Consider the following 25073-nt stretch of genomic DNA (forward strand, 5'->3'; position numbering starts at 1 on the left):
ATGTGATGTTTACAACCGATTGTTTTGGTGAAGACGGTTTCGGAACCAGAAGAATGATTTATTTTTGCAATTTATTTCCAAGACATCAACTTAAAGAAAGCTTTAATCAACTCGGAGTTCATACATGTTCCCGGAACGCAAAACACAACGGCGGATAAGCTAGCACATAATGCTCGAATTCAACCGTTTTTAGTTGTTCATATGGACGCAGAGACGTCTTTGTGCAGAGATAAATGAAACTTGAGCCTAGGGCCCTCACTTTTTTAAGGCCCTAATTATTTTCTCGAAAAAATTATAGAACTAAATTTTTAGCATTTATCAAAAAGAAAATAATATCAAAACAGAAAACATAATGTGAACCCTATTCTTTCCCCAAAATTTAATATTTTCTTTTATGTTTTCGGATTTATCTTTTTCTTGTATTATATAACTTTGCAATATAAATATGAGTCTAGCTCCATTATTTTTTTTGTTTAAGGCCTCTGGTATTTCAGGACCGGTTCATGTATAGACGCAGAGTTAACAGTTTGGTTTGTAGAGTCCTAACATAATATGTTTATGTTGCTGACAAAAAAAATATTATTTATAAATTTAAAATTAATCAATTTTTGTAATTAGTGTGATATTTTGAAAAATAACGTTCTTTGTAAAACAGAAAATAATTTGTAAATTAATAAACTTTCCAGATCAAAAATATATATATATATAATTATCTGTTATTGAGAACATGGTAGGATTATTTTGATATAGCACCAAAAATCGGATCACATTGGTTATGATATTCAATATATAGTGTAAAATTTTCAAGAATGCAATTTAGTATACCGTTCTGCTTGTAGATGTAAAAAAATATGGATTAATAGAAAAACTTTCTCTCTCTAATTTCTCTCACATCTCTCTAGAGCTCTCTTTAACAAATCACCGTTTTGGTGGCCGGCGGCCTTATCACCGTCGGTCACCTTCTCTTTTTTGTTTTTAGTTCCGATTTCTGATCTGATTTAAGTCCGGCTTGCTCGGATATCTGTTGTTTATATTTCTCTTTCTCTTATCTCCGTTTTATAGGGTTTAATCTCCGCCCAGTTCGGTTCTTTTGTTTTCTTTTCTTCACCTTTTGAGGGCTTGATCCTCTTTCCAACTTACTTGGAAAGTTTAAATGCATGGTTTTTGATTGGTTTCGTGTTTTCTTTTGGTCATGTTTGCTCGTCTCTTCATATAAGTGTAATTCTTTGCTTTTGTTGAAAGAGTCTTATGAGCAGAGTTTCTATATGCAAGATTCGACAAGGGTTTCAGATGCTCGAGTGCTTTGCATGAAGAATCAGTGGTTTTCGTCGCGTTAGATGAGTCCCTGAAGAGTGTGATGCCTCGATCTTCTGTGGGGTTAACTCGTACCGAGGGTTCAACAAGATCCAATCCTTAAGCCAGAGATATTCAAAAGGTGAAAAAGGCAGATTTGTATGTTCTTCTTAGGTCTCATGGAGAATAAAGCTTCCAGACCCTAAGTTTAGCGGACATAGCCAAGGCGATGATGCGGCGGAGCGGCGGAGCGGCGAAGCTTTCATGACGATGGTCTCTTCTTTTTAGCATGTGGCAAAAACAATAGAGACGTGCCTTGCTCCTAATCGCAGAAAGTGGAAGATACATGTTTAATTAATTTTCATCCTTATTCCCTGAATCTGGGCTTTGTCTTCTTTTAATTTCATTGTTGGGCTTGTCCCATACTAAATATGTCTTGTAAAAAACTGGCATTTATGGCTTTTAATATTAAAGATTGTCGACAAAAAACAGATGTAAAAAATATGGGTTTAACGTAAGCTTTCCAATAATAAAAAATAAATATATATTCAAGTTTAAAACAGAAACAAGTACAATATTAATCTCGAGACAGGTTATCCTTTTGATAACCTAATTAAATAAATTCAATGATAAGGAAATGTCAGAGTGCAAATTCAGTGTATTGTTGTTTGATCTATATTACATGGAAATGGAAGCGGATACGTGGAATCGGAAGCGCATAAGCGAGGTTTTAAAAAAAAAAAAAGTGGGTACATGTTGGAAGCGTATCCATATAGATATACATATGTAAGAATTTTTTTTTTAAATCTAGAACTAAAAATTATATGATTTAAATTTAAAATAAAGTATTTATTCATTTATAATAATTTTGAATTATTTCATATTAAAACTGTGAAATTACACATAAATTAAATTAAAATAAACTATTATATTTATTTTTAATTCTATATAATTAATTGACATAATATATTTGAATATATGATTTATCTTTAATAAAAACCTCAATGCATAAAGATAATTTATAGTATTAGTTTTAATATTTGTATATTTTTATTAACTATTAAATACTATTAAAATTTAGATTTATATAAATTACAAACTATAATTTTCTACTCTTATTGACATAAGACATTGTGTTTTTTTTAAAGAATAAAAATGTGATTCTAAAACGAAGCTTAAGCTTTCAACGTGTTTTAAAAAAAATATTTTAGAATCGAGATTCCATAAGCTTCCACAATCTTCCGATTATGATTATGCTCGAAGCGGGAATCGGACGTTCGATAAAACTTTCGTGTAACGTAGCGTTTGATAAGCTAATGTCAACGCTCGGTTGATGACAACATATAAAATTGTTGGTTGGTTACAGGATCACGTATAAAATTGATTAAGTTCAACAGAAATAATGACAGTGATATATAAGTTGCTTTCAAATTATCGTCAGGGTCTCAAATAAAACTATGCATTAATGAATACTTATGTTTACACATATTATCGTAAAACCATGAGGTGTCGAAAGAGTTTGCGATAGTCTTCAATTTTTACTTAGTCTTCAATTTTTACTATCACTCATATAATATGTAAGAATTAACATTCAACAAGCAATTAAGTATGTTTAGATGTTTGAGTCCTATAGTAGATGGCATGTACAAATAAAGCATTATGTGTTCAGTACATAAAATAGAAAAATCGTGGTACCATGATCTGTTATACCCATTGATTGTTTAAGTGTACAGTGGCACCTGTCTGTACTGTGTCAGTCATGTTGAAATGGTAAAAGTTTTATAATTTAGAATCATAAACAACTATAATCAAATCAACAAATTACAAAGCGGAAAATACCAAAAAAATGAAGACTCGGACACGTGGGAACAAAAACTAAATACGAATGATACGTGGACCTACATTGTTTCGGTCATGCCAAAAGTTCATTTCATGGTTAGATATTAAACAATTTTATATTAATATAATAACTAGATATCGATAAAATTGTTTTTATTATCGAATAAATAATTAAACATTTAGTTTTTGTTTAATTTTTTAAAATAAACTATATAGTTTAAAATTTGTTTTCATTGATTTAATGTAGTAAAAATTAATCATTGTTAGATAATATGATTTTTGTTATTTAAAAAAAATCTTTATAATTTTAAAAGTTAACATCGACAAATATTTAAATATTTAGTATATAAAGGTATAGTATTACAACATTAAATTATATTTATTTATATACTATTTGTAAGTCTAATGGATCATCTATTGTTTAAATCAAATTATTGATAATCCAATAAAAAATTTTGGTATGCTCAAAATTTAAATGATATGATTATATATTAAATGTAACATGACTTTCTATGAATAGGTCTATTAGATCCATTTTTAAAAAAAATCACACGTAAATCAAAGTTGTGGCTTCTGTTTTAATATATAAGATTAATTACTAGTCCTATAAATTGCTGTCATCCGACAGAGTCAACCAATACATGAACCTTAAGACGACTTATTAGATTATAAAACTAAATCACATGTTCAACTTTGAGTTTTTGATAAGATAATTAATCATACGGATACCATTATTCTATTATTTAATTAGTGGCTCAAATCGTTGGAAGAGAAAGTAGTTCATCACCTTTTTTTTGTTCTCTGCTTTGGATTTAATTCTCCAACTTTTTTACAGGGTTTCTCTCGTTTTATTTGAACACACGCAAAAGTACAATCAAAATTTTGCAACCCAAAACAAAGACCGGAGACTTTTAAGGAAATTAGATAGCGATGACAATGTATTTATCAATCACTGTACGTTAATGAATTTGACCAAAGAAAAATATAATCGTCACGTCATAGTGATCTGATCATACATTCGTAGACTTCCCTACAAAACAGTGTTAGGTAATCATGTATGACGTAATTTATACTTTATACAAGATACTTTTTTCTTTTTGGTATTTCAGTTGGATGCACATAGATTAGATTGCGGGTCCAATTAGTGTTTGGTAGAGTAGTAACAAATAGAAGAAGAAAATGAAAAAAAGAGTACACAATACACAATAGAATGTGAATAGTAGACTTGCAAGAAGAATATAATAAGAGAATAGAGATTAAATTAAGAGGAAAAGTTACTTTGCGTAAATAAAAATAAATATTCTCACAGTTTGTTCTTCGTCTTCCTTTTCCACCAAAATTATGGTGAAGATCATTTCCATTATTCTTAATTTCATTGGTAAAAGAAACTTCAAATAATGACTTTTACTCAATCTTTTTTGTCTATTATATAGATAGTTTAGACACCAATCAGGCAATTACACTCACTATGCGGCTTCAATTGATGACCATTTAACTCAACAGAAAAATGAATAAATAATGAACAAAAATTCAATTGAGAAAATAAATAAATAGAAATATGATAATTTATGTTCAATTCATTCCCTATGAAATTGAAAGAGAAATTTTTTTAAAAATAAAATTTTCACCCTTAAAAAATGAGAAGAATAGATTAGGAACCATGTGTCTATAATTTGACAAAAAAAACTAACATGTGTTAGTATCAAAATTGAAGAATGGGAATTGTATCAAAATTGAAGAATTTCACCATTATTTGTTCATAAAATGTGATCATCTCTATGTGAATATATATTTATGGTACTTCCTAAAGCAACAGTTTCTATTTTTTTAATCAGTTTTTCTATTACTATTAAAAAGATATGAAAATATTAGACTCCAATTGGTGACCATGTTAAAAAAAAATTATGGTGAATTTTTTGTTCCTCAAAATATATACAAGTTATGTTAAATTTTTTTGGTTAAATTATTGATAGGTGGATCTCATCTTTTTTTTTCTCTAAATTCCTTACGGAGAAATAAATTTACAAAGAAATTTTTTTCTCTACTATTCTGAAGGAAAAAAAAAGCAAAATTCCTTTTTTTTTTCAGTTCCTCAAATAAAAATTTACTTTTCATTTTGTTCATTTTTTCGATTCATCTCTTTGACTATCAATTTTACAATCTTCCATATCAAGTTACTTCTTTATCAAATTTAAGGTGTATAAATATTTGTGCGTTTTCAAAAATAAAAACTCACCCAGTTCAATAAAATATTTCTAGCTTACAAAGTCGTCTACATTTGTTCTATCACAGTAATCAATTATTGAGCTTAGCTGTCTTAATTAATAAAAGTACGATCAATGGATAGGTTAACATTACTACCCACCCATTATAAACGTGTTGAATTCTGAGACAATAAATGCAGCTGATATACTCATCACAACAATTTTTATTTTCTTTGGTCAACGAAACGCAACAAACGTGGAGAATAATTAACTATGAAATTACATATTCCTCACTTACAACACAAAGTAAATGACGTTATGGTCTTATGGACAAAAGTTTACGAGTTCTTTGAGTTTTCGTTGTGGGAACTGGGAAGGCAATTTCATCTTGTACAAGCACCATTCAGTACAAGTGTAGTGTAGATATAAAACGAATGTGTGAGTGATGAGAGGAATGATTAAAAGAGTTAACACTCTTTACATGAAAGTTTTTCTCCGTATTCTAATATAGATATTTTATAGGTACACAGATGCAGATAAAAATACATGATGTATACGTCTAGCAAAAGATTAGATGGAACAGATTCCATGTGACTTAAAGAAAAGAAAAAAATAGAAAATGGGTTGCTTGCGGTTGCACATTTCAGAAGCCCATTTAGTCCTCAAAAGCCCAAACGTTAAAGAGGAGTGGGTTTTCATCAGGCCCGTGTTATTGTGAGGGAAAAATCACATGTGATCAAATCCGTCTTCTCTTTCTCTCCAGTTTCGCGGAAGCAGGTAGCTTTCTTCTCTAGACCCCTAGATTTTGGTATTACGTATGTATCTATCAGTCGAAGCATCCGAGACGATGATGAAATTAGTCAAGATCATATAGAGTTTTACAGTTTCTTAAGGCTTTTGGCACATTTCAACCAGTTTGTAGCAATTCAGATCGTAGAATCTTTTCGTGTTGTGATTATGAATGCTGGATTGCGATTCTGAGCTAATTTGACTATTTCGAACAGTTTTATGATTTGATCTTGTAACATTTTGCTATTTGATCTAATGCTCGATCTGATCACCGTTGTGTACGAACATTGCGTAGACTTTGTTAAAGTTTGGATTCTCAGGTTCATATGACTTTGATGATCCAATGATTTTGTATTTTGGTGTAGATAACCGTGTAATCAATGTTGGTTTAGTTTCTGGTTATTGTTTAGTAAACCAGAGACAAGAGCAATGTTCAATATCAAATATCAATACGAAGTGTGTGTGTGTTTTTTTTTTTGTAAAGAAATATCAATACGAAGTTTGTTACAACATTTCTTCTTCTTCCTCTGGTTCACTCACTCTAACAATTTGTGGTGTTCTTGAATTTTAAAAAAAAAAAACAGATTTTTGAGGTATTCAAGAAAACATGGAATCCAGCAGTAACCATGGAGGGATCAAGCTACTGCTAGCTGCTGAACACGAAGCTCAGCAAATCGTCAATGCCGCTAGGACTGGTAATTATTTACAAGCAAGCTCTATTACATAATAATTAATGCCTTTGGTTGGGTTAGCACTAATTTGAAGCGTTACGGGAATGCAACTTGTTGTTTGAGAATTGTATATATATCTTTTGGTTTTTTGAAAGCAAAAATGGCAAGGCTGAAGCAAGCCAAGGAAGAGGCTGAGACAGAGGTTGCTGAGCACAAAGCCAGCACTGAGCATGGTTTCCAGAGGAAACTCGAAGAGGTCAGATTATTAAAAAAAAAACTTGTTCTTTTAGTCATTGTAAATGTTTTTCTTTTATACCATCATGTTATTGATGAGAAAATTTTACTGCCGAAAAAAAAAACAGACCAGTGGAGATTCAGGTGCAAACGTGACGAGGCTAGAGCAGGAGACTGATGCCAAGATCGAGCAGTTGAAGAACGAAGCTTCCAGGATTTCCAGAGATGTTGTGGACATGCTTCTCAAACATGTCACCACCGTGAAGAACTGAGATATATCATAACCAAACCATCGATTGCAAAATGGTGTCAAGTGTTCTTTTGTGTGCATTCATTCATTCGTTTCTTTCAAATGTTTTTTTGGGTTCGGGGATTGAACTCTTGCTATTGGTCTCTCCAGAAGACTTATATGACTTTTGTGTTTTGTAATAAAAGGAACCCATTGGATTTTTTTTTTTCCATCAAAGAGGTTGTAAGAAAAGACTAAATCAGAGAGCGTAGAGGGTTCCCAACAGTGAGTGCAGGGCACCAAAAGGATTGGAGTTGCATGACAAAGCTACTGCTAGAGCAGTTCTTATACATGGACTCTCCAACTTGCGTAAACTCCTTAGGTGGCAATATTTTGCAGTTTCTCTTGTGGACTCATTTTGAAAGTCGCCTGAGAGAACATATCTATGAGCCAAAATAAGATATTGGATTTTAGAAAAATGTAGATGCTTAAAGGACCTCAAAACATGAAGAAATGGGGGTAAAGGGTGATGATGAATGTTGATCAACAGTAGGAAGTAGCGTTTGTTTATAAATATTATATAACCAGCAATAACAATGGTTTTCGTTTATCAACTGGAATTTTATATCAAACCCAAGAAATGATACATTGTGGAATACATAACTGAATGAAGAAAAGTAAATCTGCAGACAGAGAACTGACAGAAACTCAATTCTCCAGAGTAAGGGAAGCATTCATAACAAAACTGATAATGCAAAAATACCACAAATGTTCTATAACCAAAAAACAGAAAATACCTAGGGGACTTAACCCAAGAATTGAAATACTCAAAACAAAGCAACGGTTTTTAGAAAATAAATTATGAAATTGTTGATTTAGTCACCGAATGCTACTAGAAGTACAGAGACTAGTAGTATACAAGTACTTTATATTCATAGGTTAAAAAGTTTCTAGATGAGAAAAGGGAACACGGACTAAAGCCTCTACAGTACACATTAAATAATTGCCAGTTTCCTTTGTTATCTTTGTTCGTGTTCCAATGAAGTTAATAAAATATATAAATAATCAGTTAAGAGAATTTTTCCTTATTTTTCATACAAAATTTGTCTAAAGGCATGTATAATACTCTTTCCGTTTCATATTAAGTGTCGTTTTAGAGAAAAAAATTTGTTATAAGATAAGTGTCGTTTCAGTTTTCAAAGCAAAATTTATTAATTTTATTCGGTTATTTATTTTTCTATTGGTTGAAATATGGTTAGGTATATAGGTAATTGTGTTTTTATATAGAAAACATGCAAAATTAATTGTTTCTTTAATCCGTGTGCACAAGTGTAAAACGACACTTAATACGAAACAGAGGGAGTAGTACACAAAAATTTCTTATATATTTCACACTAAAATAGAGTAACTCTGTTATAAAATTGGATTTGATTCAATGATTCACTCTATAATAGAATGAAATATAGAGTAATATTATTTTTTCACTCCAAATATAGAGTTAAAAAATAACATTACTCTATATTATCGGATCAAATTCAACTCTATAATACACTTACTCGTTGTTAGAGCGAAATATTGAAGAAATTTTTGTGTAAAAAGAGCTTATAAAAACCCATCGCTACGTGTGCTTTCTTATATCCATTGTGTATTTTCTCGCATCCATCTTACAATTTACGCCTCTTTCTTTCTCTCTTCGGATTTTCTTTTATTCAAATTCTTTATCACTCTCATGCATACATTCCTCGTCGTATCTCTCGTAAATATTGATTGATCCATCTTCTTTTGTTTCCAAACTCTAATCTTTTCCATTTTGCATCCTACATACGATTTACTTTTAGATAAGATCTAGGGTTTCTTTCTTTTCTTCCAAATCTTGCTGCATATTATCCAAGATCGTGTTTTCATGCTTGCTAGAGTTCTAGATCCATCCATACAAAGCGTACATACATATACATATATACATACTCGGATACAAATACAAACCTATTGTTTATGCAAAAGCATCTTCGATATTCACTATTTTTAGTTGGTATTGTAGGAATATATATCGAGGGAGAGCTTCCTTGAGTCCATTCAGAGGCTGTGATATGATCCAATTAGTTTCCGACTCATCCATCCAAATACCGAGTTACTAAATTTTAAACTAGACTCGTTAAATGAATGAATGATGCGGTAGACAAATTGGAACATTGATTCTCTTTGGTTGGACTGAAGGGAGCTCCCTCTCTCTTAATACTATAATTTTCTTGATCTCTGGGATTTTTATTCGTCCTTTCACAAAAATTGTTCACATACTTGGCCAACAGGCATAATCAATAGTAGGAACATTAAAGGTTTTGGGGTTATATATGTTCCAGACGTTCGTCTTGAATACATGAAGAACATTACTGAGGTGTGGATATTTATAAATCTGGCATCTCCTACTTTCTTAGTAACTCCCTATTTCCTTTCGTTTAATTAATTATCTTTCTAATTCTAGGTTAATCTTAGTCGGCTTAACGAACCCTAGCTAGCGAAAAGATTAGTTTTTCTTTTCTTTGTCTACGACAGTTAGTTTGATAGAGACTTGCAAAATCTGTGTGTTACTGTCCTGTACAACCTTTCTTTTCATTTTTATTTGAGTTTTCCTTTCTCACACAGGATTCTCTGTTCTCCGAGACTTGGCGGCCGTATTTTACAAGGCTTTGTTCATTTTGTAGATGGCTAGGGTTTAGTGTAAGGAAAAGAGAAGCATGAAGACAAACTCATTAGCTTTGTTTTATCTTGGGGCTTGGAGAGGTCATGGTGCTGCAACAAGTTCCCATAATTTTCACTTATTTTACATTTCCCAATTATGTTCCTCTCTCTCTCTTCAATGACATTCTTTAGTCTTTTTATAGTTGTTGAATTAAAATTTCTTATTTTGAAACGCTTCGGTTTCTGCTTTCCTTGCCTTTGGAAGTTGAAATGAATTTGTTTTCATTGAGAAATTCATTCGTATCTGTGTATATATTCATTATCACTCAATTAAATTATTGGAAATTCGCAATCCGACCTGTGTGTGCAAGAACTATTTACGTGACCTATAGTTTTTTAACTTTTTTGAGGCTCTTTGAATTGGAATTGCTCTCGCGCAAATGAGATTTCAAGTTTCTTCATGTTTCTTGTAATCAAACTTTCATTACCCTTGTTAATGATATTTACATTTTTAGGGAAAAAAAAACTATTTATGTTATAAATAAAATCGTCTCGGTGGTGTCACATAATGGAATAGTATTAATAGGCCTAGTTATGAACATTTTTTCATATTGCATTCACAAATATCATTACGAGCTATACTTTCCTATGGTCACGACTCACATGTTTCCTTAACGTCTACGTGTCGATGTCGGTCTGAGTTTTCTGTCACACTCCACTTCTGTTTTTCTTTGTTTGAACCAGCAGTAGTTATATTTTATTACACAAACTTTTTTCTTTTTGGGGTACCGTCATATCTTGCTTTAGAAAGAAATTTTTAATTAAACCTAACACTACAAAAAAAAGCTTGTTTCACATCATTTATTTTTATATATGCATCAGTTATACATGATGTAAAAGAAAGTAAAATAATTTTGCATCGCTCATCTGAGTGACTCTGAAAGTGGTGATGCAAATAATTGACATCAGTTTAATATATAAAAATATCCATATCGATTCTAGCAATTGATGTAAATATGTGTCAATTACAAAAAAATGATGTTAACATTTACATCAATTTTTTTAAGTGACGTTAAAATTAGTGTTAGTTAAAATAATTTATTTTAATTATTTATATTAGTTATTAATAACTGATATAAATTAGTATCAATTTTCATTATTGATTTTAATAATTAAATCATCTATTATTACGGATTTAACACTTGCACATAATTGATGCTAAAAATTAAGATATTTTAGCTCATTTTAAACAATTAAAATGAAAACAAAATAATTAATTAAATCAGAAATCAAAGTAGATTGATAAATAATGTATTGAAAAGTAAATTACATCATTTATTCGGCGAGAAAATTTACAAAACAAAAATAAACTAATTCTCTTAAGAGATCCACGTAATGTTGATAATCATTCCATCAATTAGAGCCCCGAGACAATCTCCAATACTGAATTGTACAATGGTAGCTTCGGGGTCGGCATCTTGATGGACCTGATCTATTGAAACCACCGGCACTGAACGAAGTTGTCATCCCAAGCCTTAGCACTACAAACTTAAAATGGTCACGAATATTTTATCAAACAAATGATCAAATCTTGTAAACAGAGAATACTAAGAAAATACCTTAAGTAGTGGATTCCTCGATGAACGTTTGAATTATAGAACTCATAGTAATTCTGCAAGGCTTCCAATACAGTTTTTTTTGAACTCAAGGCTTCCAATACAGTTTTTTTTTTAACTTAAGGCTTCCAATACAGTTGCAGCAATATCTAAGTACACAATCTTAGAGTGAAACTACAGTTTCAAGGTCAAATGGTTGCATAGCGTTAGAGAATTCGATAAGAAGGCTGAAATAGACACTGATGTTCAGATTTAATACATTATGAAGGATTCGGAAATCTTTATGAGCGCGATGACCGAGAGAGAAGGGTTCGGAATCGGTGGTGATTGTGGCGGATGAAGAGGGGTTGGAATAGACGGATAGTGAAGAGGAGCGGAGGGTGCAGGAGAAGCTTCGTGGTATGGAAGAGGCAGAAGCGACAGAGATGGTGCTTAGGAGGATAAACCATAACGAGTGGGACAAGATAGGAAGATTAATTACTTTTGGCTTTAGTTGCAGTTACCAAAAGCTATTATTGGGGGATGAAAACGTTTTGGGGCTAAATCTCCGTTAAAGAAGTTAATATTTTTGGGAAGCAGTTTTACAGATTCACGTTAGTTTTTTAATTCCTGAAATATTAACTGATGCAAACTAAGGTAAAATAACATCATTTTTATTTTTATTGATATTATAAAAAAAAAAACTGGTTACCTTAACTTTCGCAATTAAGATTATTTCATAATACGATTTTATGCTATTTTTATTTTTTATTGGCATCAATTATTTTTTGATGTAAGTTTTCTATCATTTAAATAAGTGACTTTAAACCAAAAATAGATACATCAATTATTTAGTTGATATAAATGTATATAACAACATCAGTTTTGTTAAAGTGATACAAACTAATAAAGAAAATATCTTTTAACTGAATTGATGCTAAATAATTTAATTAAGGCATCAGTTTTTTGTAAGTGATGCTAAATTTTATATATTTGTATCATTTGTAAATAAGTACTTTAAAATAGAATCATTTAATTTTGTGATACACTTTAAGTGATTTAGTTCACAGCTTTTTTTTTTTGTAGTGTATCAATACCTCTTCCAATAATAATTTGTTTGTCAACATTATCTTAGTGTTTTATATTACCACCGTATGTAGGTTTTTCTCTTTCTTAGATCATCTCCAATAGTTTGTTCTATTTTTTACTCTATAGAGCAATTCTATAATCTAGTTTGAGTTTCCTCCAACGGTACTCTATTTTTGAATAGAAAATAGAGTGATGAACAAACAAAAAACTAGTTACTCAATATTTGGAGTAAACTTATTTTTAACTCTATTATAGAGTGATAAATAGAGTATCATTGAAATATTTTTACTCTAAACTCTATTTTATAATAAAAAATAAATTGGGGTTGGAGATGTCCTTACTACAACCGTAGTTTCTATCTTTTAATTTCCATGATGAACTTTTATATTATATATTTAATAGACAAGTCTTGTTTCAAAAAAATAATGAATAAAAATAAAAAATAGACAAGTCTACTACTATGTATCATTTTTATTAAAAAAGATGTATCTTTTTCATTTGTAGATCTGAAAATGATTTTTACAGTCAGTAGAAAAAGGTAAAAGAATATGTATCTATCTCGTTAACATACCAGTTCTTCCAAATATGGAAATAAAACGATTTAAACATATATTCGTTGGTCTGGCCTTTTCCAGTAATGTGTAAACATCAAGAACAATGTCTTAATATTAGAAAGAAACACACTTTAGATCTTTTAACCAAGTGAAGAAAGAAATCTGGAAGTTCTTTTATTTATTTTTACTTTGTTGTCATGGTACCTAACGAGAAAAAAAGGAGCAACTTCGGGAGAATAAGGTTAGCCGGATAAAACTGACGTGCAACTCCTTTATTTTTTTGATTAATCAAAGAATAATGGACATTTACAAGTGGAGATTACAGCTGCGAAAATACTATGTAATAATCAGCTGCGAAAAAGAGAAACAAACCCCTCATCCAATAAACATCTCAAACCACCTGCGCAGAAGTACCTCTAGCTTATGATCTCCACGGTAATGAAGCGAGACAATTCGATTCCGAATTGTTTTGTCAATACTTCGAATCATAGAATTTGTACTTTGCCAAACTCCTTGATGCCTTCTCGAGTTTCTCTCCTTCCAAAGCAGATACACAGTAACTTGAAAGGCTAACCGAACAAGAATGGAGTCCATGTTGATACGGAAAGGTCTCATCATTACAGTGACTATCCAGTCCGGAGTAATGCTTGTACCCATTAGAGTAGCAACAAGAGCTGACCAAACTGTGTATGTGTATGGGCAAGCGAAGAATAGGTGATCCCTAAATTTGTTCCTTTCTCCACAAAATACACATGTCTGAGTAATGCCCCAGTTCTTCATACGAACCCCTGTAGAAAGTCTGTCTTGAGCTGCTAACCAGACAATAAAAGAGTGTCTTGGAATCGCCTGCAGAAACCACACCAGACGGTATCAATGAACCCCTTGCTTCTTCACACGGATACTCTCCCATGTTTTTGTAGCAGAAAACTGATCATTATACTCATCTTTACCACGCTTCCATAGGATCTGTTCAGGGCCGTATTCCTGGGGCTTGTAGTGCTTCAATCCGATCGTACAAGTCATGATAAACTCGCCTACCCCTACTGCGCATACTCCAACAAGTACCCAAAACTGCCTCAGAAACCGTAGCAGTGCGAGGAACACCAAAATACCGCGGTCCATACTCTCCAGTTTTTTCAATTAATCTCCCAATTCCCAACCAAACATCAAACCAAAAAGACACTAAGGAGCCATCACGAACCTCATATCGCAGAAACTTGTAGGCCAACACTAATAAACCTCTATGTCAAATAACAAACATTACATAGGATAAATGATGAAACACATATTATACTGAAGCAATCAGACATGATTAACCAAAACAACATCATCTGATCCAGAAGATGAAGAGGGAGTAGAGAAACCAAACTACAAAAAAAAATTAGAGACCTAGTTCAGATGATGTGTAAGTCATCGTAGCCGAAGGAGCGGTGGCACAAGACAAAACGAAAAAAAGAGTTTTTTTTAAACCGAGATTCAATCTCGTTTTCTGTAAATATCTGTAACATTTATTGATAATTATAGAAGATTTTCCTGTAAATTATAGCTTGTACATATCAGCTTATATTATATTATATTTTCAAACACAATTTTTCGTTTGAAATAAATGGACTTTTGACAAGCTAACCAACGTCGGGTTAATAGGGAAGTAAGTGATCATGGATCTGCTACGCCTAGATGCTTGAATCCAACACCCATAACGAATGCTTACCAATTTCCACAAATTATGCTCTTCTCTTCATTTGTATTGAAGGAAGTTGGTACAGTCTGAATCAATTAGATCAATAACCAATCTAAGTATCTCCAACGGAATCATGTACCATTGAATAGAAATATAGAATATGTCTGGTTCAGCTCAGTAAGATAGTTCTGTTGTCAAATCATCAAAGTCTTATGGAGAATAATGCCTCAGGCTGTCATTGGCTAAATGTCTGCTGAAAAGAAGAAAAGTTTAGAAACATAAGTATAACAAATATAAATAGTTTATCGTAATAGTGTTGCATTATTATGCGTTCTAGGAGCTAAGTATGTCGATTTCGTTAAGCATCAATCTAAAGATATGCTAGTCTCAATTAAAATTCGATGCCTAATAATATAAAATATGTTTCCATGTTGGAATTTATAGACACAATTAGAATTAGCCAATTAGGTAACTCTTTTGCTTTTGATTATACCCAATAAAGTCATTCTTTTAAAAGATTAGGTATTGAGGTTAAATGTTTTTTCCCTAGTTCTTTTTTTTTTTTTTGAAACACTCCCTAGTTCAATGTTTATGTACACGCCATAAGTCCTGTTCGTGAACGCGCTAGGCGCTAATCGGGCGGTCGGAGTGGGTCTAGCGCCTAAAAAAAAATCGGGGATTAATCGGAAATTATGCGGGGCAGAATTTTTAGATGGTTTACTATGTTATAAAACATGTTAATCTTTAATTATGTATAAAATAAATACATTTTCATGTTTAAGATTATATAAAACACATAAATAGAATATATAAACTTAATATAGTGTAATCTTCATCAAAATTATGAATATAAATGATATTTATAAAATTTTAGATTAAATAAATAAATAAAAATATTATTAAAAAAAAAGATTAGGCCGCCTAGGCGGTCATTTAGACGGTCTAGGCAGGAAAAATCTGATATCCGATTTTTTTAACCAATTTGGCATAAATTGGGGTGGAAGAGTGACGCCTAATCGGCCGATTTTTAGAACATGGCCATAACCGATAATTTCTTCAAGAGGTATAGACGTCACATCATACTATTGGTTCCTTTGATCCATAATGATAAAAGATATGAAGAAAATCTCATATTGAAAATTTTAGATTGATTAAAAATAGTTTCAAGTACTTTTATGTCGGGAAATCAAACAATTAGTTTTTCTATGACAAGGCTGATTCAAAACGTTTCAAAAAGTCTGGCTCAAGATTAAAATGTTATTACAACTCAAACCATAACACAAAATTTAGTGATGAATAACACTAAATTTTGTGTATTAAGGCCAATTCCATTAGGACACCAAAACACTAAATTTGGTGTAGTTTCATCTCTAATAGGACACTAAAAATTACACTACTCCACCTAATTTGGTGTAATACTATTCATCACAAATTTTTTTTAATATATATATATATTATTTTTATTTAATAATATAGTTTAATTGCTATTAATTAGTTTAAATTTATAACTAAACAGAAATATATTGTATTATTTATAATTTTTAATTATTTTAACATGATTAAAATATTTTTTTTTCAAATACAAATCACTAAATTATTATTATAATTTATTTTATGTTGTAAAAAATAAAATTCATAGAAATTTTATCTTTTATTTTTAATAATATAAAATTTTAATTAGTATTTTATAAAATATGGAAATTAATAATATAAGGTGATAAGATTAAAATGCATATTAAATTGAAATAAAGACTCAAACATAAAATAAATATATTATTTTTATGTGATTTTTATAATAAATAGTTTGTAATTTTTAATATAATATTTAATATAAAATAAATACATAAAAGTATAATATTGTTAAGAAGAAATAAACTTAAATAAATTTATAAACATAAAATTATACATATTTAACAAACATAATATCTAAGTGTGATAAATAATTATTTATCAATTACAAATAATAAAATATAAAAATTACTAAAACTGAAAACTTTTTTTTTGATGACCCTGGTATCCGAAACTTCGATAGGATCCGACTAGCGCCAATGATCGTCCACCAGAGCTTAACCGGGGAGCCGCCGAGGCATTCAGGAGGACTGGTGATCACCCCCCATGTAAATTCCACCAGTGGCCACACGTTAGCAAGCTTCTCCGTATTGGGCCTCAAGGTCCCTCAAGATAATCACCTCCCAGCAGCACTCGAATCCATGACTTTTCAGGTTGAGTTTAACCACTGCACCACTAACACGTGATTAAAAATATTAACTAATATATAATATTACTTTTAGTGTAATATTTGGTGTTGTGGTTGGAGATGCCAAAAATAGAATGACATTAAAATACTAAATTTGGTGTATTTTCAACACTGAATTTGGTATCAAGGTTAGAGATGTCCTAAATACTCAACTTTACTATTTATCTTCAACCATAACATCAAATTATGCCGCCTAAAATATTATGTACTATATATATACATATTAAATTTTAATTTTATAATTTCAATATATTAATTATTTGCAGTTAACTATTTTCATTTTATCACACTAAATTTTTATACATTTTAAAAAAAATGAAAAGTACATATTTAATATTTTTTATTTATTGTTTTACAGTTTGATATAATTTATAATATTTATTTGGTTTTATTGTTAATTAAAATGCATAAATAAACCAATATTTAAAATCTAGTAATGTAAAATAAAAATAAAATACAAATAACTATAAATTTAAACTAATTAATAATACTAACATAATATGATTTAATAAAGTAATATATTTTAGTATTTAGCGTAGTGAATAATGTTATACAAGAGTTGTATAATTTTTAGAGATTTAATAGAAAAAAAATCTAATTAAATTTGAGCTTTTAGAATCCCACTTGGAATTGGCTTTATATTTCACTAGAAATATTTTTAAAAAAAATATTCTAGAAAATTGTTCATATTCCTCTATCCTAAGTCATGTCTTCTTTTACTCTGTGCTAAACATCTGAATGGAAATATGCAAAATAATTGCAGTACGATTTTAATACTAGATAACTTTCTGTTACTATTTACTGCAGTGCAATGCAATTTTAACCGTTGAAGTTTAAGCATGTTTTAGCGTGACTATAGTTGATAAAATTCCTTAACCTAAATGATCAATGTTGGGTAATGAAGTAGATTTGATTTTTAACCATCTCCACTGTACTTCAACGATGTAGTAGCAGGCAATGCGCAGCCACCATTAAGAACTTCTAACACGTGACAAACTTGACCTCGAATCAAATTTATTTGACCCGACCTGTATACTAGACAACACGCGATTTGATGAATTTTGAATGATAGTACTCTATATATAAAACTTCGTTAAAGCAATATGGGAATATCATCGCATCAGTATCTCGGTGGAGAGCCAAAAGTGAAAATATATTACTTGCAATAATAAACCTGCTAGCTTCGGTTTTGTATCACACAATTTGAACAAATAAAATATTTAGTCTAATCAAACTTTTTTCTCACCTGTCCATCGGCACATCTAATCCAAGGCCACTATTTTCTTCTCCTTCCATCATTTCTCATAGTACGATTTTCTTGTTTTTCTTCAGTTTTACCATATAAAGTATGATTGGCAATCTACGAACGTGGTTAGAAACCAACCGTTCATACTGTTCCCAATTGGTTGGCTTGAATAATCTGGTGGAATGGGTTAAAAACAACCGTGGAATGTAATTTATAACTCTCTTTTTTTTTCGCAACTGATCAACTTTTTGTTGTTTAAAAGATTATCAATATAAAATGGCAATATATATCTAGATAACAACAGTTTTACAATCATATCTAGCATATAAATTATGTTAGTGTTGCCAGATGCTCGACAATTACGTGAAAGACTAGATTTTGACCCGTTCTTAAAAAAAACGGGTATATTTTTTGTTTTACATTTTTGTTAAAATTTAATTTTTAAATTTTTGTTTATAGTCATATATATATTTTTCTTTGTATAATATTTTTTTTAAATAACTAATAAGAGGTTTTAATCAATACTATTAAAATAGTTGGACCACATCTATATCAATAGGTCATGTTCCTGTTTTAATAGTATTGATTAAACAAAATATTTAAAAACTCGAATAAAGATTTCAAGTTGTCTATTTTCTATATGTATTCTCTCATATAAAAACTAATGGCATAATTTTATTTTTAAAATTATATTTATATGAAAAGGCAACAAATTTTTTTATCAAATTAAAAATTTTGTATTTTCTTTGCCCAAGTTTTGTTTAAAAAATAGAAAAAATCAAGCATTATCATGTTTCTCATTTTTATTATTAGTTTATATCATTTCCATTTAAGATAATAACAAAAACTTTTTACCTATACTGTTCAAACCTATTGAAATTAGGCTATAAATAGTGATCAAAGAATCAAGAGAAACAATGCATACTTTAATATTTCTAATTTTTTTACCTTACATAAAGAATATTTTTTCTTTTCCTTTCTTCCTTATTCTTTTTATTGTAAAAAAATATAGAACAAATTTATTTTTCTCTAAATAGGATAATGAATAATAATTTTTTCTCATTCTTGTAATTTTATTCTTGTCTATTTTTTTCTATTTGTTCTCAATGTTTCCGTGATAGTCACCAGTCAATGCAAAGTATGTGCATTTGGTACATGTATATGTAGATCAGTTGATTTATGAACGGTCTTGAGATTATAAGAGCATGTGCAGCGGTGAGCTCAAAAAGGTGGAACGAAGAGAAAAAGTCTCTGCGAAGAGATTTCTAGTTTCGACGAAAAGTTTTCTTCTCCGCTTGTCTTTAAATAATGGATTATTTTGAAAAAATAAAATAAATAAAATAAAAATAATTTAAAAATATTATTTGATAGATCTATGTGTTCTATCAATGCTGATGCTCTAAATACTATAAACAATTCAGTAAACATATTTTTTTAAAAATATATATATTTAGGAATTTCTTTCTACGCAATTTTCAAAATTAGACATCCTATGCCAATGTTTCGCTTGGCTATGCATTGAACAAACCCTCGATGTACCAACATAGTTGTTTCAGGTGTGGAACGAGTAGTTTTCCAGTTAGATAGTAAGTGTATAACTTGATCCTCACAGTCAGCAACATTAAATATGCGCTGATACTACGTTCACATAAAGGAAAATAAACTATCGACATAAAAAATAAGAGATTAAGTTTGATACTCATATATAGGTAATTAGAAAGAGTGTCAAAAGGATTCCAACGCCTTTATTGGACATATAGGGTTGTCTCATGATATGACTCTGTGCTTCTACAGCTGTCTTCGTAATTTATCTTCTGCAATTTTATATGTCCTGAATTTTCTATCTTTCCAATATGTTAGTAATTGATATAAAACGGAAGTGGGAAACAAAACTGCAGAGATTCCATGGGTCTCTTGTTACTTGCCTCAGTCCTCTTGTAGTCTTTTCTTCATCATATCAGTACCGTTCAGAGTAAGAAAAAAATATCCGAAGAAACAAAGACTTATTGATATAACTGTTTATTTATCAATGTTGATTTGTAATATGTTAACAAAAAGAATATTGACTTGTGAAGTTTCCACCCGATCATTTTTCATTCGTGATATCAAAGATTTATTGGGTTTTATGTTTTTTTGTCTTGAGGAATTATTATATTTAAAATTAACAAAGTAATTAATTATATTTAAAATTAATAAAAAATAATTATTTTACTGGGTGATAAAATATTGGTTGTTAACTTGTATACTAAGCTTTAAATATGACAATATCTTAGCTAGGGTTTTCCTAACGTTAGCATTTTTCTTGTTTTTAAGTTTTAACACGATTGTGATCTACCCCGCGCGTTACTCGTATCATATGTTCACACTAACTTAACTGCGTAACTCTAAACAACAGGTCTTCTTCACAAAGCTCACGTAAGGCTACTGGAAACTCACAAATATTCTCGTGAACTACAGTTTTGTGATCGCCGTTAGCGAGATCTTTAGTGGCAGCTACCGCATCGACATGCAAAAACTCAATGGTCTACCAGCACTAGTTCTGAATTTAAAGTTTCTCATGAAGAACTAGTGCGTTTATTTTGCGACAATAAGGCTGCTCTATACTTGAACATATTAGGATTCGATTGTCATGTAATATTGATGCAGTGCACTTCAAACTTTTTTGTTTCGTCAATCTTTCCAACTTCACAACAAACATAAAGACTTTGTGTTTGTCTCTATGTAAGGATGTGCTTCTATAATTTATAAATGACCAAAGTGTCAATATATATAGAATAAATATAACAATGGTTACAATACGAAAGAGGTGGGACATAACACATGGGATCTATATACTATGATCAAATGCGTTAAGCCACAAGTGTCTTTGTTGCAGCAACCATATTTGAACAACCATATCTGAACAAAATCACTATTTACATCCTAAAAATAAAGAAAAGGTGAAATGGTATTTCAGTTTCGGTATAGAACGTGAATTCCTTTTTGTTGGGGTGAAATGGAAACACAAACTCATGGCTAAGCAGACAATCTCTCTTTTACCTGTTTCATTTGTTATTTTATTCCAAAAGAGTGAATCCTCAGTTTTTTTTTTCCGATCACTTGATATGACCACTGGGTAACTCTTTTAAAAATCTGGAAGATTGGGATAAAGATTACGTGAACATTGTTGTTACAACAAGAGAAGGGATGACCAATCAGAACACTCCAGCCTAAGAACATACGAAGCTTAGGAATAAATACTTTCAGACACAAAAAGGTCCCTCAACCAAGAAGGGATTCCGGAGGCAACCTATTAACTCATACTTCTACTTTTTCACTCATACATATTCACATTTATACTTCTTTTTTTTCGTCAATATTCATATTTAGGAACTTAAAAACCTAAAATGTACTCTCAGAACTACAACACCAAAAGAAACTGAAACGATCCCATTTATCTTTATTATGAACTTAAATTGAATATTTTTCTTAAGGAATAATAAAATCCAATAGTGTTTATGAATTCCTATGAATGATAATCTTCAATATAATATATAGAATCTGCAAGACATATTGAAATAAATACAATTTCACACAACCACGAGATCTTTTAGTCAAATTAAAGATTTAATTTACTTTTATAAGATTTTCTCCAAATGATATATATATCCCATATATATTAATCGAAGATTATTTAAAAACTATATTCTTAAGTTTGTATTAATTAAAAAATGTTCTGCTAAGTTGTCACGTAATTAGAATGTCAATTTTGCTTATGCGGCGGCTTGAGAATCAATTGAGAAATTTTTTTGTTCAAAATTAAATTGCTAGGGAATTTTATATTATATAGTATGTCCATTATGGACTATTCATTTATCAAATTAAAATTATTATATATTATGACCTAAATGATTAAGATATATATGTCAATTAATGATTTAAAATAATAAATATTTGCTAACAATCTGTATATTTTCTATAATTTTTGTTTAATTATTTATTATTAAAATAAATTACACAATTACATTAATCACATAATACAAAAATTTAGATTTTTTGTATATGATGTATTTTAAATTTTTCAAAACGGTTATAAATTACTAAAACTGTTAAAAGACTCACATAAGTTTTTGTGATCAAAGTTTAAATTATTTTCTATAATAAGATACAATGATTATAAAATCATATGACTAAATAATTTTATTTTAGTAGGTGTATATGTTAATGTATATATATATATTTCATATCGTTTAAATTAAACTATACATCATATGAAAATACATACTTATATTTTGATATTTGCGTTGAACATATATTGAAAAGTTAATATTTTAATTTTGAAATCTTCATTATTTTTTAAATGATTATAAATTATTGAAACCACTAAACATTTCACATTTTAAAAAAATCGTTGGCGTAAAATTTTGTTACACAAATATAAAAATAATCATAAAATTATATGAGTAGAAATTTCATTTAATAAATATTCATATTAAAAGTATACTATATATCTATGTTATTATCATTTAAATTTAATTAGATATCATATACGATATATAAGATTGATTGTTTTGATTTATTTATCCTAAAATTATTGCGAATAAACAGGAGCGGTCGTTTGATTTATATGAGCACGCCAATTTATTACGTAATAGTAACTGATTTCTTAGTTATTTAATATATAATTATTATTTTATTATTTCATATTATGCAGAAAAAGATAAAATGAGTAACAAATATAAAATATTTATTCTGCACAAGGCGCGGATCTTAACCTAAGTATGTATCTATTTAATAATTTTAAATCTTAGATATTTTCTAAATCTCGTGCCAAAACAAAATAACAAAATGAGAATAAACTTAAAAATCAATAATTATATCGAGCAATAACCAAAATGAAAAAAAACGACACAATAAAGAGAAAAATATTGAAGATATGTAGATTAGCACATGAACGTAAATTTATCATAACCATAATTAACTTTTAAATTGCTAAATCATGATATAAAACCAAGCTGACATAGTTTCATTGTAACCAAATAGTAGGTCAGAGATTCTTCGGCATAAACGTTAGGTTCTTATGCGATAAGAGATTTTTTGACCAAAAATATTTTTAAAAATAGAATCAGCTCATCAGTAAAGAAATTATGTAATTAACAAAAAAAAAATTTAAAATTGTTTAAGGGCCAAAAATAGTAATTTGATCAAGAATACAAATTTTATTTTTCCATACGATATTTTTTAAATAATTTTCATATAAATTCACCTTGCGCAAAGCGCAGATCTTATCCAAGTATATATTGTATTTCAGGTTTGGAGTAAAAGAATTTGAGATGTTGTAAGTTATCAATTTTGGAAAAGACTCTTTTTTTTTTCATTTACAGCATATAAATGGCAAATCGGAATCAAATGGAAATTTCGGCCTATTCAGACCCATTATTATACAATAGGCCCTTTTCTATAAGGGTTAGTTTAAGCTCAATTTTTGTCTCTTGTAAGCTCATTGTCTTGTATTTTTTTCTACGGCAATTGAAAACTTAAGTTTTATTGTTACTGTGTTCGATCAGCTTATATTAATCACACTGCAGTGAGTAAACAAAAATCCAATCTATGTTGATAACTATTTTGTTCAACAACTTCCCCCAATATATGTTGAAAATCTTGATTTTCTATAAAACAAATACGTATTTATGTACTGTATGGGGATGGCGATATTTAATTCATGCATGATTATTTACTTACGGCCCTACTACATTAGCGTATGAATCCACCATCTGCCATTCTGCCTACACATCATTGTCATTCATGGTCGTCATGTCGCAGAAAGAGAGAGTTCTAGCGAGACGTTGTTGTCGTGGTGAAGAGTAGTAGGGCGTTCAACTTTCAAGATGTTTGGAGTGATACAAGAAACGGCACACAGTTTTCTGATATAACTGGGAGAAAAAGCAATAGTGAACGACTTAGTTTTGGGCCACATCAACAGAAAATAACAACCTAAAGGGCCAAACGACAATCACTTGGAAAAGCGTGTTGGGCTAAATCAACCACCGATATCTATTCTAGAATCATTCTGAAAAAATCTACTTATACAAGGTTACTGCACCATTTCATTTAAGTAACAATTATTTGGTCTTACCATCTATTAGCTCAATAACAAAATATAATCATATGTTTAGCTAACTATATTTATTACGCCTTATCTAAACCAGTAATATAACAACTTTATATTTGACAGACCAAATCATGTTCTACACGATAATATAGAACACAATACATGTTATACACAAAACACTATACACTATATAGTTTATTCATTGAGTCCTGCTCATATTGATGACAGTTATCTGTACAATAATCATATCACATGTATTCCTCTCTCAGACCCAAACGCCAAATGTCAATACTCTCATTCAATTGAAAGACCAGATCATACTCTAACCTCGATGAAACAACACATTCATTCTCAATCTGCCAAAATGATTCAGAGCATAACCTTACATATACTGTATCATTTTGAATAAAACTTATCTGGTAAAATACTGTATCATTTTGAATCAATCTAATATGGCAAAATATTAGTGCTTATACCAAGTCTCTTCTTTGAGAGGGTTCTTAGTTCGTTCTTAATCTGAGAAGTTCGTTCTTTATTGATTCATTCTTATCTATCAAAGTTAAAGTCTGTTTTTAAGAAATCGGATCAAGTTTATAATAACCACGTTATCCTAACTATATATTGT

General features: G+C 29.9%; 1 protein-coding gene and 1 long non-coding RNA gene across 5 annotated transcripts; one reads left to right on the forward strand and one right to left on the reverse strand.

Moving 5' to 3' along the window:
* The first annotated feature begins 5985 nt into the window (after positions 1–5985).
* On the forward strand, positions 5986–7479 carry LOC106374559 (V-type proton ATPase subunit G2). Of its 4 annotated transcripts, none has more exons than XM_013814560.3 (4): positions 5986–6113; positions 6710–6820; positions 6952–7052; positions 7159–7479. In XM_013814560.3, exons 2-4 carry the CDS (start codon positions 6733–6735, stop codon positions 7300–7302), a joined length of 333 nt encoding a protein of 110 aa, XP_013670014.1. In that variant the 5' UTR covers positions 5986–6113; positions 6710–6732; the 3' UTR covers positions 7303–7479. The 4 variants fall into 4 exon arrangements, with proteins under 4 accessions (XP_013670014.1, XP_013670020.1, XP_048600065.1 ...); XM_013814566.3 differs by having other exon boundaries at positions 6104–6151; XM_048744108.1 differs by lacking the exon at positions 5986–6113 and adding an exon at positions 6167–6250.
* Positions 7480–11194: 3715 nt separating this feature from the next.
* On the reverse strand, positions 11195–12766 carry LOC125580121. Its single transcript, XR_007317846.1, has 2 exons — positions 11555–12766; positions 11195–11476 (listed from the first exon to the last, which is right to left on the reverse strand). It is a non-coding gene; the product is annotated as an uncharacterized LOC125580121 (long non-coding RNA).
* Positions 12767–25073: the final 12307 nt, after the last annotated feature.

Source organism: Brassica napus, chromosome C1, assembly GCF_020379485.1.
Source record: "Brassica napus cultivar Da-Ae chromosome C1, Da-Ae, whole genome shotgun sequence".
Taxonomy (NCBI): domain Eukaryota; kingdom Viridiplantae; phylum Streptophyta; class Magnoliopsida; order Brassicales; family Brassicaceae; genus Brassica; species Brassica napus.